Source organism: Scomber japonicus, chromosome 11 (genome assembly GCF_027409825.1).
Source record: "Scomber japonicus isolate fScoJap1 chromosome 11, fScoJap1.pri, whole genome shotgun sequence".
NCBI lineage: Eukaryota > Metazoa > Chordata > Actinopteri > Scombriformes > Scombridae > Scomber > Scomber japonicus.
Window position 1 is genome coordinate 10206128 of NC_070588.1, and position 18402 is coordinate 10224529.

Below are 18402 nucleotides of genomic sequence, written 5' to 3' on the forward strand. Positions count from 1 at the left end.
TTCAGTACTAGTTTTTGATCAGTACAAAAAAGTACTGAGGTTTCATACCTCAATACATTCTTAAAAACTGCAATAGCTATTATTTTTCTTGTTTCTATGGGGTGCACATGGCATAGACAGGAACTAATTTATATTCTTTTGCCTCAATCCTGCCAAAATAGAGCCCTGCTTCCCTTCTTCACTCTCTCTCTGACCATCTCGTCCATTTCTTTTCTTTTTTCCACCCAGCAATCTCACCACCCACCAACCTCCAGTTCTCCCAGGTTAGCCCTAGCTCTTTCACTATGCGCTGGGCTGTGCCGGGTCAAGAAAACCGACTAACTGGACTGACAGGGCTCACAGGTTACCGTGTGGTGGTGAACCCTAAGAACAAGAGCGGACCTACCAAAGAGATTAACCTGGCCCCAGACACCACACAGGCACATATCTCTGGACTCATGGTGAGTGGGGTGAAGGACTTGTTTTTTCTTTGTTGTTGAAAAGAAGTCAATAGAAAGTTTCATGAGTTCATGAGAATCATGGAACCCTGAGGGAATTGGTGCTACAGTTTCAATACTTAAAACTGTAAGGCATGCTTTAGACTGATAATACAAAACATAGTCCTTGTTTCATAGATGTGTGCACTTATTAATCCACTACCATTACTACACTTGTAGACATAAAACAATACACACGCATAAAGTTATGATTGTAGCTGTGGTCAGTATACTTAGACTCAGTGCAGCTGTAGACTGCAAGACATTGTGACTGACTGAAGTCCTTCTATCTCTTTTTTTCTCTATTTCTCTTAGCTGGCAACTGTCTATGAGGTGCATGTTTATGCCTTGAAAAACTCCCTCACCAGCAGGCCACTCCAAGGAGAGGTGACCACACTTGAAAGTAAGTCTCTAGCTCCAATATTATGACAGTCTGACAAATAACATTTTGAAGTTGACATCCTCTGTTGCAGAAAACACTCATGTATACATCCAGTCATTAAAAATATATATACCCTCTTTCTCCTTCTCTTTTCTCTTGTCCACCATCCCACCCCTTCGTTTCATTACTTTCTCATCCACTTCAACCTCAAGATATCAGTCCCCCTCGTCGTGTACGTATCTCTGACGTTAACGACTCCTCCATCACTCTGACCTGGCGCTCCAAGACAGAAGTCATCTCTGGCTTCCTGGTTGAGGCCACACCCATTTCCTCTACAAGCTCTTTACCCATTCAGAGGACCATCGACGCTGACTCGCGCTCATACACTATCACAGGTACACAAATACGAAAATGTTAACATACAAAATATAAACTCACAACTCTAAAAATGATCTAAAATCACAGGGAAACACAGCACGTACACACCACGGATCCCTCATTTTCCTCTCTTCTTGTTTACGCTTCAGGTCTGGAGCCTGGCACCAATTATAAGATTAACATGTACACCTTGAAAGGAAATGGGCGTAGCGCACCTCTCACACTCACCGCCTCTACAGGTAACCATTAACCATTATTCTGATGCTTCAGTCAAGAATTGTAGATGTAGTATGTGTGGGGTTTCTGCTGATTATCCAAACATGTTGCTCTATTTGACACGTTTTTCTGCTTGTCTGTCTTTTCCAGCCAAGCCATTGGTCATCCCGCCCACCAATATCCGCTTCACTTCCCTGAACCCTAACAGCATTTCTTTCACCTGGGAGCCATCCCGCAGCCCAGGGGTTACTGGTTATTATATCACCTATGAGGAGGCTGGTGGTTTGCCCAGAGAAGTCACCCCCAGGCCCCATGCAGGCCAGAGCTACGCACTTGTCAGTGGTGAGTGTGGAACACTTAACATGCATCCAAATACATTGATTAAAACACATGACAAATGTTAATAATGTTTTATTTTGAATTTGTTGTTTGGTCGTAGGTCTGAAACCAGGAACAGAATACGTTATTAAGATTGTTGCTCTGCAGAATGCTTTGAGAAGCACACCTCTAGTGGGCAAGGCCAGAACCCGTAAGTACACCATCCATCCATCTCTAAAACAAGCTGCTATTAAGGCATGCCACAAAAATGTTGACTATAAAACCATTAAGTCCAACATTATAGGCTGTTTTTATTTTACCCACATTAACAAATTGTTCCAAGAATTGCAACATAGTGCTTAATTAGGTGAAGTAATCTTGTTTGTTTGTTTACTAGGTCTGATTACGCTTATTTGTCATGACTGATGTAATGGATAATTTCTCTCACAAATAAAGCACTTTTCATCGGATTTTCTTGTTTAAATGCAGCCATAATAGCACTAATTACTCCCTTTTGCAAAAACATTCTAAAAGTAATGAATATCTCCTCCTGCAGTTTGAGTACTGTGCTGCCACCTGCTGGCTTTCCTATATAATTGCTTTGAAAGTAGAATCCATTTATATTCATCAGTGCTTCATACATACATACAAACATGCATACATACATACAGGGGCACAGTTTGTGGATGTATGCTTTTGTTTTACCCTGCTTGCTTCTAACAACCAATATACCTATGTTTCTCATCCAATCAGAGCCAGCAACAAATCATCAACTACTGGTCCCAGAGCTGCCTCAGCTTCCTGTTCCTCATCGACCCAGCACTGACATCCTGGATGTTCCAGAGTCCTTCGATGACAAGATGTAAGAACGTGTATTATTATGCTAATTTCTGCTATTATTATTTAGGCACATAAAAAGTAAAAAAAAATCATATGTAGTAAAACACTACTTCAAGGCCAATTTCATCATGCTCTCCCCTGTTTGTATTTCTCATCTTGTTTCTTTATCTTTCTCTGTGTGTAGCTTTGACACCAACCAAGTCCACTTGGCTGGCACCAGTGGTCAGCACCAACCAGGCCAACAGGGCCAGCACATTTACACAGAGTACCAGAGCCTTGGCCCCAATAATGGATTCCTTAACCCCCATGGTGGACCAAAAGAAGGCCAGAGACCCACTCTCAGAGAACCCCTGGTCTACATTCCTGTAGCAGGCCCTGATGGAAACAGAGTGCCCCTGGTCAAAGTGCGTAAGACTTATATTATCTGTTGTAAATCTTGTGTACTTGATGTTATCTTAATGAAGATATGTGAAAGTATTCTATTTGTCCACTTCTTCTCAAGTGACTTTACTGTCTGGTGAAAACTGTTAATTTAAGGTAATGTTAATTATTAGGTAATGTCATGTACGTGTTGCTGAATTATAAAATGTATTAGTATCTTTAGTTCAGGATTGCAGATGAATCATGACCTTAGCTAATCTGGAATCAGGGTATGTAAGCAATAGCTGTCACTGCCATACAAATTGAAAAGATGGCGGGTGGTTAAGAAATGTAATTTTAAAAGCAGACCAGTGTGAGCTTCAGCGCAAGTCCAAAAAACATGTCACACATTTTTAAAGTATTTTATGACCTCACACTATCTGTATTTTGTGTGTTTGATTTTGTAGGTGAGTGATGGTGGACATCTGCCAGGTCTTGCATTTGGTTTCCCTGACAATGAGACAGAGATCCCGCAAGAAGCACAGACAATCACAACCATCTCCTGGCAACCCATACCTCAGACTTCAGAGTATGAGGTGTCCTGCAATCCTATTACACACCTGGAGGAGGGGGGCTTTCAGGTATACACACTCAAATATGCACAGTCAGGCACACACATGGCTTCTGGGAAGGAAGCACCACTTATTAACTATCTCTCCCTCCATATAGATGCGTCTTCCTGGCACCTCCAACAGCGCCACACTGATTGGACTGACATCTGGCGCCTCCTATAATGTAGTAGTGGAGGCCATGAGGGGTGGGGCTAAAGAGAAGGTTCTGGAGGAAGTCATAAACGTTGGCAATGCTGGTACAGTAGTCCACACTGACTTTCTTCACATGAAGCTTAAGTGTAACATACATTCCCATAAAGAATGTGTACACACAAAGTTATCAGTATTGCTAATTTGATACAATTTCTTTAAAATTGAATTGTCCTCCACTGTCAAAATAAGTCAGGACAACATAAATCACATCACTATGTGCTATTCTTAATATCTTTTTTCTTTCACCTCATAGTTCCAGGTGACATCCCCATTTCCACCAACCGGGATGTGTGTTATGACACATTCACACAGACCTACCACGAGGTGGGCTCAGAATGGGAGCGCATGTCTGAGACAGGCTTCAAGCTGTGGTGCCACTGCCTGGGCCTGGGCAGTGGGCATTTTAGGTGTGATTCATCCAGTGAGTGGCTTCATAACCCCATCCCAGCATGCTTTGCAAACACCCAACAACACACCATGGAATTAGAAGTGAAATAATTCTATGTGATTTACTCAAGAGGAATTTATATAATAGACAAATCACAGACAAGACTTGGTGTAGTTATATGGAACACAAAAATCTGCATCTGTCTGTATAATTTGATTGATTATGTACAAAGTGGTACAAAATATTTCACCATCTACATCAACAGAATGCCAATACAATGATGTACCAATTTCTATAATTTAAGAGATTTTAGATAAATAAATTTTTATTATACACATTATAAATTCCTAAGCTATAGTTCAAAGGCCATAGAATTGTAAGTTCATGTTCTATGTGCAGCAGTACGCAGTAATAAGATCACAACATGGGCAGCCTTTTGATAACTAGATCAAAAATCAACTTTCCTGATACTATTCCATACACAAATACATTATAAGGATTTGTGTATGAGATATTACATGTTATAATCAACTTCATAATAACTGAAGCAGTTCTGCCTGTAGTCTGCCCATGTTGGTGTCTGTGCTCTATCCCTTTAAAGAGGGCAGAAAGCTAAGCTAACTCATTCTCAGTTATTTGTATTGTCAACATTGCTAACATGACAATATCAGAAACTGAGACCATCATCCATCAGTGTCTGTATGTTTATGTTTATGATTGTGTCCCTGACTGGGACAATGTGTCCACACAAACTCACTCAGGCTGTGTCTATTCTTAATGAGGTGTTCACATGTTTGAAATACGAATATATTTTTCACAATGAAGATGAATGTTTTTTTGCTGCTTTCTACATAAACTAATGAACTTCTTCCTTTCCTCCATACTCTCTTTGTCATTGACATTTTCCCTTGATCTACATCCTGCCATCCCTTCCTCATGTATTCCTCTGTTCCTCTCTCCCTTTATCCCCTCTTTCTCTCTTTTCCTTTATGTTCCCTCCTTCCTTCAGAATGGTGTCATGACAACGGTAACAACTACCGCATCGGTGAGAAGTGGGATCGCCAGGCAGAGAACGGTCACATGATGAGCTGCACCTGTCTGGGAAATGGCAAGGGAGAATTTAAATGTGAACCCCGTAAGTAATGTCCAGTACACACACAAAACAAACACAACTACACATATAAACACTTACATGTCAAACTTGTGATACTGTGATCCAGGATTATTCTGTTTAAATTCAGCGTGTCACAAAATAATTGACACTTTTCTTATGTTGTAAGTAGTGGTAAATAGTTTTAAATAGTTCTGTTTTGTTGTTTTACTACACATCTGATTAATCATTTCTCATGGATTAACACAACAACCATAAGTAGTATCTGTTATTCATTGATTTCAAGTGTGCATAAATTTATACACACATTCTGGACGCATGAACTTAGTCATCAAACCTGTATGTCAATTCTTTAACAAGGATCCTTAATTATGTGAATTTGATTAGTAGACTCCAGATCTTTAATATGTAACTATCATCCACCAGATGAGTCCACATGTTATGATGATGGCAAAATGTACCAGGTGGGAAACCAATGGCAGAAGGAATACCTGGGCGCCATTTGTACCTGTACCTGCCACGGAGGACAACAGGTAAGATAACACTGTCTGTGTGTGTGTGTGTATGTGTGTACAACCGCCCCCCCCCCTCCCCCCAGCTATTTCATTAATACATTTTCACATTCTCTGGTCATATTTGTCTCTCTTTTGTTTGTACAGTACCAGTCAAAAGTCTGGACACACCTTCCCATTCACTTAAATGAGAAAGTGTCTCCAATATTTTGACTTGTACTGTATGTCTGCATGTATTCAAGTGTTTTGCTCCGTTCAGATGTGCATGATGGAAACCTTGCTGTTAAGTTTTTTATGTGTACACTAAACTTTTTCCACCCCCTGTTTAGGGCTGGCGTTGTGAGAACTGCAGAAGGCCGGGAGGACAGACCGATGTGGATGCTGACCTCCTTCAACCTGTTCACTCAGATGCTTTTGACCGCTACAGGGAAAACGCTCTACGCAAACTGGTCAGTATCACATTAGAGGTTTAACTTCTATTATTCTGTTCTGCTAGCTTCATTTTATCTCTCTTATTATCTCTTACAAAATAATGAAATTAAGAATATAACAAACTATTAAATTATTATAAATATTCATTAGAACTCAAAAATCCAGTAACCTTTCCTCCTTAAATCCATTTCTGTCCTCTTCCAATACACAGAAATGTCCCTCAGTTATCATTTTGCAGATTAAAAGTAGTCTAGAACGTTTCCCCAAACAGTTGCACATTAGTTCTAAAAGTCTGTTTTCGCCACAGACCTGGTCTTGTTGGTAGTTAAGTACTCCTTTAAATGTATGAAAATGTTTTAAAAAGATTTTTTGATTTAAGAAGTAAAAATGAAATATGCTAATGTAGATTTTAATGGGCTTAGACATCAATTTTTTATGTAAACACATAATAGGTTAGTTTTGTAGATCTGTTGTTTCTCATAGATTTTGTGAATGTTGCTTTCCATCCAGCACAAGCTAATAAACTGAAAAATGCCTTTTCCTCTCTTCTTTTCTTCTGTCCTTCCCTGCTCTCCAGAACATCCAGTGTCCAATTGAATGTTTGAGGCCGGAGTTGCTTGCAGACGCTATCAGCCCCTCAAAGTAGAGAAGAAAGGAGGACGAGTAAAGGAGGATGAAGAAGTGAGACCCCTTACAGCGTAGCCACCACTTCAAGAAGGACACTTCCTCTCGCTTTTATTAAAAGAAGGCATCAGACCCGTGCCGTAAAAGTTGTCCTCTCTGCAAATTTTCATGCCTTAACAAGACTTTTCTAAACCAAACCTCTGTGCCTTTTGCCCATACAACTTTTTTTATGCTGGCTGTGATTGATTTCATCAGATTAATTTCTTGACACAAACTTGCCAGAGCACAAATCCTGCTGCTTTATCACCTCAAACCTGCCTACCCCAAACATACTGTAGGCTACACATGTGCACACATACACACACACACACACACACCAAATGCCATATCGATGTGTATTCTTATATACTGTGGCATCAAGTATTATTTTTCCTTTTATTTGTCATTCCATGACAATTCGCTTCTTTTGACAATACACACCACTCAAAATGTCTGTAAACTGTAACAGTAATGACAAGACTTAATATAATTGCCATGTTTGTAGCCATAGTTGTCGCATTTCCCCTGAAATCGAGTCTGACTGTGTTTATATTTTTTTAATGATACAATGCATTTTGTGGATCTTTAAGCATTTCCAAATCAGGAGCGTATTAGTTTTATTGTTATGAAATTCCAAAGCCGTACAGTGTTGACCAAAGGTGTTAAAAACACACTCCGACATCTACAGCTCTAATCTCAGCTTGACTCACCTCGACAGACACAACAGTCACAGTCAATAAAAATATCAAGGCAGTTTTTTTTATCAACTTGCATCAGATTTTTTTGTAATGAAGGTGATTACAGCCATAAAGGCTGTGCTGTAAGATTCCTGTCTATCTCCTTGTGGTCAGTATTCTGCTTTCATGATGAACAAAGCAATTGGTCACTAGAATTTCTCTTAAATCTTCCTTAAAGATAAGCACTGCTACTTTTGAGTTAGTATTAAAACCCTTTGCCTTGCTATTATTACAATACAGGCTATTGAAGTCACCCATGTGTGGGTGTTACATAAGTTCGTAACGCCTAACAACTCTAAAGCCAAAGTTGACTGACCAAAAGTTAAACCTGTTGTCTCAAAAATGTATTGGAAAATTCACCAGTATTTTCAGGTGAGATGTATTTTAATTAACAAAATGTTTGTAATTTTTTTTTATTATTAATTTTTTTTTATTTATCCCTTTTTATTCAGGCATTTTGTTCAATGCTATTTTGGGGTGTACACTTTATTTTGATTAACTTGTTTTTTTATGGTTGGTGCCAAACTCTGAACTACTGTGGACTGAATCTTTTTAATAAACAGAACAAAACCCATGCCAGTTTGTTGTTATTGTTGTTGTTTGGGGGGGCTTTTTAATTAGTTTTCCAGTACCTTAGGCCTAGATGTATCAGGACAATATGGAGAGTCAGTGTTTTTTTGTGACAAACAAAGGAAATTCTATCAGGAAGTGTCTATACCCTGCATAGTCTCCCATTGATCCTGCTGCAAATATTTCTGGTTAAAGTATCTTTTTTTTTTACAGAGTGAAAGTTCAGAAAATCATACAGAATTAAAAGGTGCAATATACAACATTCATCCGCATTAAAGATGTCAACAAACAGCTATTTGTTATGTAGACATATATTTTGATAGCTAATCCTGAGATGCTCTGCCAGTGCTCTAGTGCGACATCTAGTGGGGCTGAATATTGTATGCTGCAACTTTATAACAGCTTGTGTGCCATTTCAGACTATAATAAATAATCTACTTTTTTTAGGAAAGGAAAAAAAACTACAACTCTGCTGAACTGTGAGACCTCACATATTTAGATTTTAATGGGCTGTAGTATATTGTTCAAAGATTATAGGCCTACAATGTTCACTGCAGAGAGTTACTAGTGTTAAAGCAGCAAACTAATAAAACATTTGTTAACGCCCATTATACTGTAAATCAGTGGCAGGCAACTGGGCCCTCCAACAAAACTATTTGGCCCCCTAAAAGAAAAAAAACTGAAGTTTGACATTGTTTTCTTTTTTACATGTTTCTTCATAAATCTTCAGTAGATAACAATGTAAACTCATGTAAATCACAATAGATTTGATCTCCTAACATCTTATAATATAATTCATATGATATATAATAATATGAATAATACAAAAAACATAACATCATTTGGTTTATTTGAGCATAAACAGATTTGTGTCACTAACAGCACTTTGCATCCACCATAACTGAAGCAGGAGACTGGGTAAGCTATCAAATACATTTCTAGTCTTGTAGTGTAACACAGAAGATATGCCAAATTAGTCTATGCTCTTGTCACTTACTTTATCACTTACTTATCGATGGGAATCGTTAAATTTGCCCTATGATACTGCCCTAAAACTACTATATAAATGAATAAAATAAAATAAACGTATAGAAAGTTTCTACTGCACCTGTATGTAGCCCACCCCAATAGTGCAATGTGGAAAAAAACTGGCCCATGGCTGAACCTCATCGCTGATCCCTGCTGTAACACTGTGGTCACATATTGCTGACGGTGCAGCTCTGACTGTGGCAATGACGCTTTTATTCCAAAGAAAGTGGAGGAGAAGTGGTGACTGTTAGAAGGCAGATTAAAAAGTGCTGTGGACAGTGGGAGTAGTCACGTTAATGTAAATATTAGTTAAGTGACAAAGTGGTGACTAAGTAGTTAATCAAAAGGAGGTTGCAGTATGAATGGAAAACATGAAGTAAAGGAAGATATCTTTTTAAAAAGAAACCATTAATGAGAGTTTACCATTTGGATGAAGAAATAGGAAAGAGGAGAGTTATAATAAGATTAAAGATTGGTTATACTGGTCTAAACAGTTCTCTCTTCATATTCTGACTCATGATTAGTCTCTATACCAATTCACATTCACAAATTCCTGTGTTTATCTACGGGGGAAAAGACATTCATAATCACTATTTTATGGTCCACGAGAACCTTTTATAGAATATGAAGAGTACACAAGTCAAATTTGGATATGGTGTTTTTTGTTTGTTTGTTTGTTTGTTTTTTGTTTTTACAGCTTTCAAATATAAAATGGGTCAAACTTGCCTCTGAACAGTATGTAAGGGTTAATAATGGAAAATGTGAATATTGTGAGAGAGTAAGAAACAGTGGACTCTATTTTAAAATATTGCCAGAAGTGTGTTTCATAAAGATAAGAAGATTAGAAAACACATTATCAGTAATATTAAAAAGATAAAAATGTTATTAGTGTTGGAAACTCAGACTAGAGTAGGGGAGAACGGGGTCAGTTGTCATATTCATTAGAGGCTCTGTTCTTAATATTGAATCAATTTTGTGAGCATTCAACATACAATTTAACTTTTTAATCAACTTTTAAGACTGCCTCAATTTTCCCCTCCATTAAAATAACATAGGGACAACCAACCCCATACCGTGTGACTAGCAACCCCACCATGGAGTGCACAAGACATAGCCTATTTGACAGTCCACATCTTTTGAACAGAATAAGCTTAAGAAGAGAAAAGCCATATTCAGACCAAATCAGGCGATGCAGCGAAAATGCCAGTCCTCCTATTCATTTGAATGGGGTTAGTGAGTTTAGGCTGCGGGGACTCGGCTATAGCAGGTGATCATGGTTGATCCAGAGTGAACTTTTGGAGAAACACAACCTGACGTCATGTTGTGTTGGCCAGTCACAGCCGGCAATCAGTCTGATCAGAGTTGTAAAATCCTGCCATGAGGGAGTAACAAAGATTACTATGAGGCGGGGAGGACATTTCTCTTCACTTGTTTACCATAAAAGTAAACTTAGGCTTTCCTGTTGGCTTCCTGATTCATTTTGAAAAAAAAGATGAGATGAAAAGAGAGAGATAGAGCTGAGAGCACCAGCGAGTGAGAGAGACACAGAGCAGCTGTGGTCGAGCAAGCCAGAGAGAGTGAATGAAAAGAGGGAGCAGTGGTGTGCTCCTCTGATTTGGTCCCTGCTTATCTGACTCTTTAGCCTTTCGTTATATATTGAATGGAAATCTATTAAGGACACAGTTTTTTAAAGGGATTCAAATAAAAGTTAAAAGTGTCTCTACCAACCCTGCTCTCCCCTATTTAAGATCATCATGATTAATGAGATGAATCTGAGACATAGTAGATGTTATTTCATTTTCATTTGGTTCCCTTTTATTAAGTTAATCATGACATTTTATTTAAGTGTTATGTTTAGAATTGTTTGCAGTGCTGGGTAGTAACTAGTTACATGTAAAAGCATTACTTAAAGGGAGTGTTCGAATGTTGGCGGTCCTAGTGTTAATGTAATTACATAATAAATGTAACTGTGATCTGTTACAGTTACTGAGAGAATTACAATAACTTGAAAATGTTTACAAAGGAGGTTAGAGCTGAATTAAGACTTTGCTCTGGGGAAGGGTTTTTTCCTCATTTTTTTGATATTCAACATGTTACTGACTAGGCCTACTTTTGTTGCTGTTTTTTTAAATTATTTGAAATCAATATTTTTCATATTTTGTAAATAAATCGTGACGTGACACACTTAAATGCTGGCTTAAATGCTGTCACAGTATAAATTAAACCTATGCCAGACTTTTTTCATAAAATATCTTTATTCCAAAATCTACATGAACTAATGAATACATTTTCAAATGAGGGATAAATCTAATGGGTACACTTACCACCCTGTAAACAAGAAAAGTAATCAAAAAGTAATCAAATGTAATTACATTATTTTGTTTAAGTATTTTAAATAGTTACATTATTTAATACATTTTAAATAAGGTGACTAGTAATCTGTAACCTATCAATATTCCACAGTAACCTTCCTAACCCTGATTGTTTGTTTAGTGGCAATAGGACAGAGCTTCTTTAGCCCACACTCCAGTCCAGCAGGTGGCGCTAATGCACCTGAAAGCGGTTTGCCTACTGCCAATCAAATCAAAACCAGCAGGGGAAGAAAAAGAAGAAGAGGAAGGAAGTGGAGAGACAGTATTGGAGATAACTCAGAGGAAGCAACTAGAAGCGGAGGGAGTGCTGTGTGTAATCTGTAAATGAACGACAACATGGAAAACGTTTGTATCGACAGTCTGATCCTGAAGCTGCACGATGTGGGCGCAGTGAAGTTTGGAGAGTATAAACTGAAGACTGGCATGCTGACACCCATTTACATCGACCTGAGGGTGCTCGTGTCCTACCCCGCGCTCATGAACCAGGTAAACACGTGCTAGTGCTGCTGTCGCTCCTACCGCGCGAGACCTAATGCTGGACTTTAAATGGTGTTTAATAAAGGAGACAAAACTAAACACAACATGCACGTTACGAGGCTTATATATATATATATAGTCACGTTTTAATATCAGCTTCCTCTGCTTTTTAAGGTTCTGTGATTACTTTGGTGTACACATGGAAGTTATTAAGTTCATTTAAAGTTTGAAAGTCCAGAAGTCCCACTTAAAATCAATTCAGGGAATAAAGCGAAGATGCTAGTTTATTCCAGAAAACTGTATCTTTAAGAAATGTGCAGTTATTTAACACGCCTGTCAATATATTGCTTGCACTATAATCTGTAAAGTCCCATCAATATAGCAATGTACTGCAACACTAAACCACTTACTCAGCCTTAAAAAATGATTAGCAAGCTGAATCTACATCTCTTTATCACATTGTGTTTGTTATTGTCTCTGCAGGTATTCAGTTATTTGTAGGGCTTTATTTGCACTCAATAGAAGTTGGTGCAACAGGTTTATTTAAAACTGGTTTAAAACTCTTTGTACACTTTCATAATGCAACATGTTATGATTCAGTTAACTTGTAAGTTATACCTGCCAACCTGTGTTGGTTAAACAGGTTACAGGTACCCATAAATGTCCCCTTTTTTATAGAGTTTAAAACATTATCAAGGACATAAAATCTGTTGGATGTTGTAGTAAGGGTGGAAATATATTAAATCAATATAAGTGTAAGTACAGTGGATGTTCTGGTGTGACTTGTTTAAGTCATGCATTTATATTGTTTGTCATTTGGCAGACACTTTTAACCAAAGTAGTTTATAAGTGAGGCAACACAATCAAGCCTTAGAGAACAGTGACTCAGAAAAAAAGCTGTATAAGTTCTGAAGTAGCTGACCAGATACAAATACTGAGACAGAAAAAGTATTAGTCAGAACCAACATTTTCTGACTAGTGCTAGTAGAAGGGTGCATAAGAAATACCATAAAGAACAAGAAAGTAGTCAAACAATCAATAAAGAGCTAAAGGCCCCACTGCCACTTAAAACTCTTGATCCTTTTTAAAAAACATTTCTCTCGTTATATCTGCAGGTGTCAGGTCTCATCTACCAGAGAGTCCAAGACGAGGGGCTGCAGTTTGACTCTGTGTGCGGTGTTCCATACACAGCCCTGCCTATAGCTACAATTATCTGTTCTAGACATGAACTACCCATGCTCATCAGGCGAAAGGAGGCCAAGGACTATGGTAGGTGGCAAGAAGGATACAGAGGCTTTATCAAGCTTTCAGGAATGCTGACCTTGTTAATCGCAACAGAGCTCAAGGCTGGACAAAGGAGGGGAGATGTGAGTTGTTATTAGAAATAGATTCATTGTTCATAACTGAAAGATAAATGAAACTAAACACACCCAAAAAGCTAACATGACAGAAGCCAGAGGAGAGAGGAAAAGTGCCTGACTGCTAGCAGCAATGTTTGTGTTCAAGAAGTGTCCCATTGTGAATCACTTGTGACTTTAAATCTGGTTAGTGACATCTGTCGTAGCAGAAGCTTATTTAATAAGGAAAAACCTGATCTTCATGAACACTCACGAAAATCAGTCTGGCCACACGTGATTGAAGCAGTTTCAGGAACTTTTTCCTCTTGGTTAATGAGAAATTGAAAAGGCCAAAGAGGTCCAAGCATGTCTATTTGTACTGATAAGCTTCGTTATCTAACCCTGCTAGGGACCAAGCGTATGGTGGAGGGCTCGTGTCGTGAAGGGGACACATGTCTGATCATTGAAGACACGGTGACCAGCGGTACCAGCATCCTGGAGACTGCCGAAGTGCTTTACAAAGAGGGACTGAAGGTGGAGTAGCAACATGAATACAGTTGTGATGAAATGATGGCAGCTTTGGTTGGATGAAGACCAATGAGTTCTTTTTCCTGATGTTAAAAACGGAGCTCTTTTAACATATTTGGTTATTTGTTACAGGTGACAGACTCCATCGTACTTATGGACAGAGAGCAAGGCGGGGTGGAGATGTTGAACTCTAAGGGAATCAAGCTCCATCCTATCATCTCCATGTTTAAGCTACTCAACGTGCTGTTGGCTGCTGAACGCATCGACGCTCAAACCTCACAGAGTGTCCGCAAGTTCATCCTGGAGAATAACACTTTCAGGTAGAGAATCTGCTTTCTGGCATTTGATGCTTCAAGATTTGTTTAGTTGTTACTGTTCATGTTCAAAGATTGCATTTTACAGTTATCCATATAAAGAATTTGAATATGGCTCTTTCAGCCCAAAAGAGGAGAACGGTAATGGTGATCCTGCCCCCAAGAAGCCATGTATGGAACAGAACCTGGAGCTGAGCTATGCAGACAGAGCCAAACTACCAAGTATGTATCATTCTGTAAAGCTGTCTTAATATCACAGACAAGTGTTTCATAGTTTCATATGAAAATACACTCCACTTGAAAATGTTACTGCAGTTTTATCATCAAGGCTCCAGACAGATACTTTAATCTTCAGGCTTTTTGAGTGATACTTTTCATTTGTTGCCTCATTTCCTGAATTAACTTCTTCATATATAATTTCTCTTTTCCTCTTGTCTGCAGATGTTCATCCTCTGGCGTCAAAGCTGCTGAAGATCATGGAAGAGAAGCAGTCTAACCTTTGTGTGTCTGTTGATGTGACGAGCAGCGAGGAACTGCTCCAGCTGGCCGACACTCTAGGTCCGAAGATGTGTGTGCTGAAGACCCACGTAGACATCCTGAAGGTAGGAGTGAAGCAGATCTGTTTTGCCTCAGGGAGGAATTTGTCAGGTCAGGTCAGGACAAATAAACTGATGAAGTGACTTTCCTTATGTCTACTGAAAGGACTACACTGTAGCCTTCAGCCAGAAACTACAGGCTTTGGCTGAGAATCACAACTTCCTCATCTTCGAAGATCGCAAGTTTGCTGACATTGGGAACACAGTCAAGCATCAGTATGAAGGTGAAAAGATTATTTTTATGATTCCATGTCTAATATCTGTTTTTAATAGACTCTTACACAATGGGTATTCAAATTTTAACGGTATGTACGTGTGTCTCTTCTGCAGGTGGTATGTACCAAATCTCGTCTTGGTCCCACATAGTTAATGCTCATGTGGTGCCAGGGCCTGGAGTTGTGAAGGGTCTGGGATCTGTAGGGAAGCCTCTTGGCCGAGGCTGTTTGCTCATAGCACAGATGAGCTCCCAGGGGTCTCTGGCTACTGGTGAATACACACAGGCTGCGGTAAGCATGTCTCCAGCATGTCAAAGTGTCCTTGAGCAAATTCCTTTCCTCGAGAGCTGCTATCCATTGATCATTATACAACACTAGTTTCTCTGTTATCTGTCCTTACAGGTGAAGATGGCAGAGGAGCAGTCAGACTTTGTGATTGGGTTCATCTGTGGCTCAAGGGTCACTAAGAGGCCAGAGTTTATCCACATGACCCCCGGGGTGCAGATGAAGGCTGGAGGTGATTTACATGCTTCTTAACTTAATTTCATTTGCCATTTTTATGTTTTTTTTTTCACAGAAATCTTGCATTGTACATATCCAAGTTAATGTAGGGAAATAAAAGGGAATGCTTATATCTATAAAGTAAAATTCCATCTTGTTAAATTCATACATACTTAACAATAATAAAAAAAATGTTTATATATAACCTCTTTCATAAACGAATAATACCAATAATCTTTAGTGTTCATGAATTTAAGGAGTTCATTGAAGACACATTGTGTGGTGTGCTTTTTGGTGTACCTACTGTGTACTGCACACAGGGCAATGATAAGGTTTTTTTTGGGGTGTAATTGTGCTTGATGCCTCAGAATCAGGGGACTGGTGCATTAAAGTATGGGTTAGATGTTAAATTATTGTTAATTTGATATGGATGTGAGCATCTTCTGACTAAACCTTGAGTCAGCAAATTAATATCATAGCCATTGTTTTAATTTAAATCCAATGTATTAACAATAAAATGTGTCTAAATGTCAGTGTTTACGGATAGATTTTAATGATGTCATTTCTCTTTGAAGCCTTGTGTGTGTTTTAATGTTGTGACACTTCTCGAACACAAGGTGGTGCTGCAGTACAAAAAATGACTGTTGACTTTGCTCTCAGTAGCTGGAGACCAAACAGTCAGCATGTACCTCCTACTTATCCATCACACTCTCCCTGTCTCCTTTCACACCAGGAGATGTTCTGGGCCAGCAGTACACCACTCCAGAGGAAGTTATTTGCAACAAAGGCTCTGATGTCATCATCGTCGGACGGGGTATCCTGGAGGCTCCTGACAGGCTGAAAGCTGCTGAGGCGTACAGAAAGTCGGCCTGGGAGGCTTACACAAAGAGACTGGAACAGAGTGGCCACTAGGAGCAAAAAAAAAAGCATCTTTTCGTCTAATTGACAATTCAAGCTACAGATGTAATGAGGACTTCTGCAGATGATCAGGATTTTCGTTTTTAGGTTTAGATTTTTTCAGGAACACCAGTGTGCACATAATTGTATACATAGAAATATATGTAGATTTGTGCGTCTCTACATCACACTGCCACATCAAAACACGGGTTCCTATACAATTTAACATGCAAGGGGCCAGTTTAGGGGAATCTGACACTTTATTGGTGAAGATTTTTATGTGTACTCTCGATTCTGTCCTATTAATAAGCTGCTCAACTTGACCTGGCATCTGGTTGGCTCCGCTGCTTCTGACATGGTGAAGTATTTTGGAAAAGGGTTCAGTAGTATTTAGAGATGAGTGAATTATTCTTATCCGATCCAACCATGCAGAGAGAGTTAAATCATTTTCTTTTTTTTAACCTAGTTTTTTTAAGAGCATGCACTGTTGGTGCATCCCTGAGGATTTGTGTGTTACAAACAGGAATATAAGATGTCATTCCCTTTTACAAAGATGACAGCTTCCAGCCAAAGTGAGGCTCTTCTTTGTCACAAACACACCATTCCTGGGTCTGCTTTCTTATGACTGCGGTATCAAGGTTAAAATTCAGGGTATTTTCTCATCATACAGCAATAAATATTGTGTATTTCAAATTGCACAATTGGGATTAGGATTAGGGTTAGGGTTGTCTGATACCGTTCAGACACATTTTATTCCTCATAATCTCAGTAGTTTTCTGGTTACATGAACATTTACAGTATTTAGAGCAGCTCGAACAGGTACAGTTCAGCAATGGATGATGGGTTTCTCACTGTGGTCTTCACTCAACGTTTTTGAGGGAATGCATTATAAACTTGATAGGTGCACTACAAAATGATTGCCTCTGTTTTTGCCTGATTGCTTGAGATTCCCTAAAACAAAGTATGTCAGGTATGTGGACCCTCTGAGCAGTGAACTGTCTATGTGATCGGTATTTTTCACCAGCTGTAATAATTTATATATTATCTCGAATGATCTGAGTGTAGCCTCATTAATTATAAGATGTGGAAGTGCTGATTGTGGCTGGGATAAACGACACAAGTGTCTTGATTACGTCCAATGTCTGCCGTCCATACTGATACCTTTAAAATGACAAAAAACTGATGTGAGACATTTGTTTTTCTGAAGAGAGATGAATGCAGTTATATTGTGATGTGATCAGTGAACCCACACAACCACTCTACAAGTTGTTCTAAAAAACTAAAAAAAAGACAGTGGATAAACAAGTTTCTACAGGAGAATTGCCGACCACTCCCTCAAATGTAGACAGAGGTTGAATTTTGCCAGCAGTGTGTCCTGGGGCCATGACTGTTGTGCTTTTGCTACTGCATGCAGTGATATGGTTCGAGTCAGTGTTTTTTTTTTTCTTCTTGATTTGTTGAATAAATGTTTCATTTTCTTCTGTGACAGGGACCTTCTTTGGTTTTTAGTTTCTTCTAATGATTAAAAGAAATGCAATGTCTTTTTTTCTGGCAAACAAAGATTAAAACCTTCAATAAATCCTAAATGTTGAAGAAAAAAGTCTTTATACTAAATATTGCTCACCTACTGACGATGCTCACTCTAATTCTAATTCACTTTAATTCTCTAATACTCTAATTGTTATTGATGTGTTTTCTCAGTTGACATTTTAACACTCAAGCACCAGCAATACAGTTGAATTGAATGTTTTGTCTGATAGTAATATATCTAAATAGGCCAGATATATTCAAAATACATGTTTAACTATTATGCTTAACATTGAACAAAACATTTTACATCTGTAAAAACATTTGCTGCAAATAATGTGAGTTAGTGGTTATATGATCTAACATAGTTGTCGTGTCAGTCCAGTTTTCAAGTCAGCAAAA

At 38.6% G+C, this 18402-nt stretch overlaps 2 protein-coding genes across 2 annotated transcripts in view; both read left to right on the forward strand.

Annotated features, from left to right (window-relative positions):
- The window catches only part of fn1a (fibronectin 1a), a 32615-nt gene extending 24963 nt beyond the window's left edge, over positions 1–7652 (forward strand). The window contains exons 35-49 of the mRNA XM_053328204.1: positions 229–440; positions 792–879; positions 1071–1253; positions 1386–1475; positions 1603–1794; positions 1892–1981; positions 2524–2632; positions 2795–3014; positions 3438–3611; positions 3700–3838; positions 4048–4215; positions 5192–5317; positions 5720–5826; positions 6135–6254; positions 6815–7652. Coding sequence (XP_053184179.1) covers positions 229–440; positions 792–879; positions 1071–1253; positions 1386–1475; positions 1603–1794; positions 1892–1981; positions 2524–2632; positions 2795–3014; positions 3438–3611; positions 3700–3838; positions 4048–4215; positions 5192–5317; positions 5720–5826; positions 6135–6254; positions 6815–6883 — 2087 coding nt within the window. The 3' untranslated portion in view covers positions 6884–7652. The remainder of the gene's footprint in view (positions 1–228; positions 441–791; positions 880–1070; positions 1254–1385; positions 1476–1602; positions 1795–1891; positions 1982–2523; positions 2633–2794; positions 3015–3437; positions 3612–3699; positions 3839–4047; positions 4216–5191; positions 5318–5719; positions 5827–6134; positions 6255–6814) is intronic.
- Positions 7653–11872: 4220 nt separating this feature from the next.
- umps (uridine monophosphate synthetase) lies at positions 11873–18067 on the forward strand. Its single transcript, XM_053328507.1, has 10 exons — positions 11873–12094; positions 13201–13354; positions 13832–13956; positions 14083–14270; positions 14389–14486; positions 14706–14866; positions 14967–15084; positions 15191–15366; positions 15478–15592; positions 16310–18067. The coding sequence occupies exons 1-10, from the start codon at positions 11933–11935 to the stop codon at positions 16486–16488; spliced, it is 1476 nt and encodes a 491-aa protein (XP_053184482.1). The 5' UTR covers positions 11873–11932; the 3' UTR covers positions 16489–18067.
- The last annotated feature ends 335 nt before the right edge of the window (positions 18068–18402 follow it).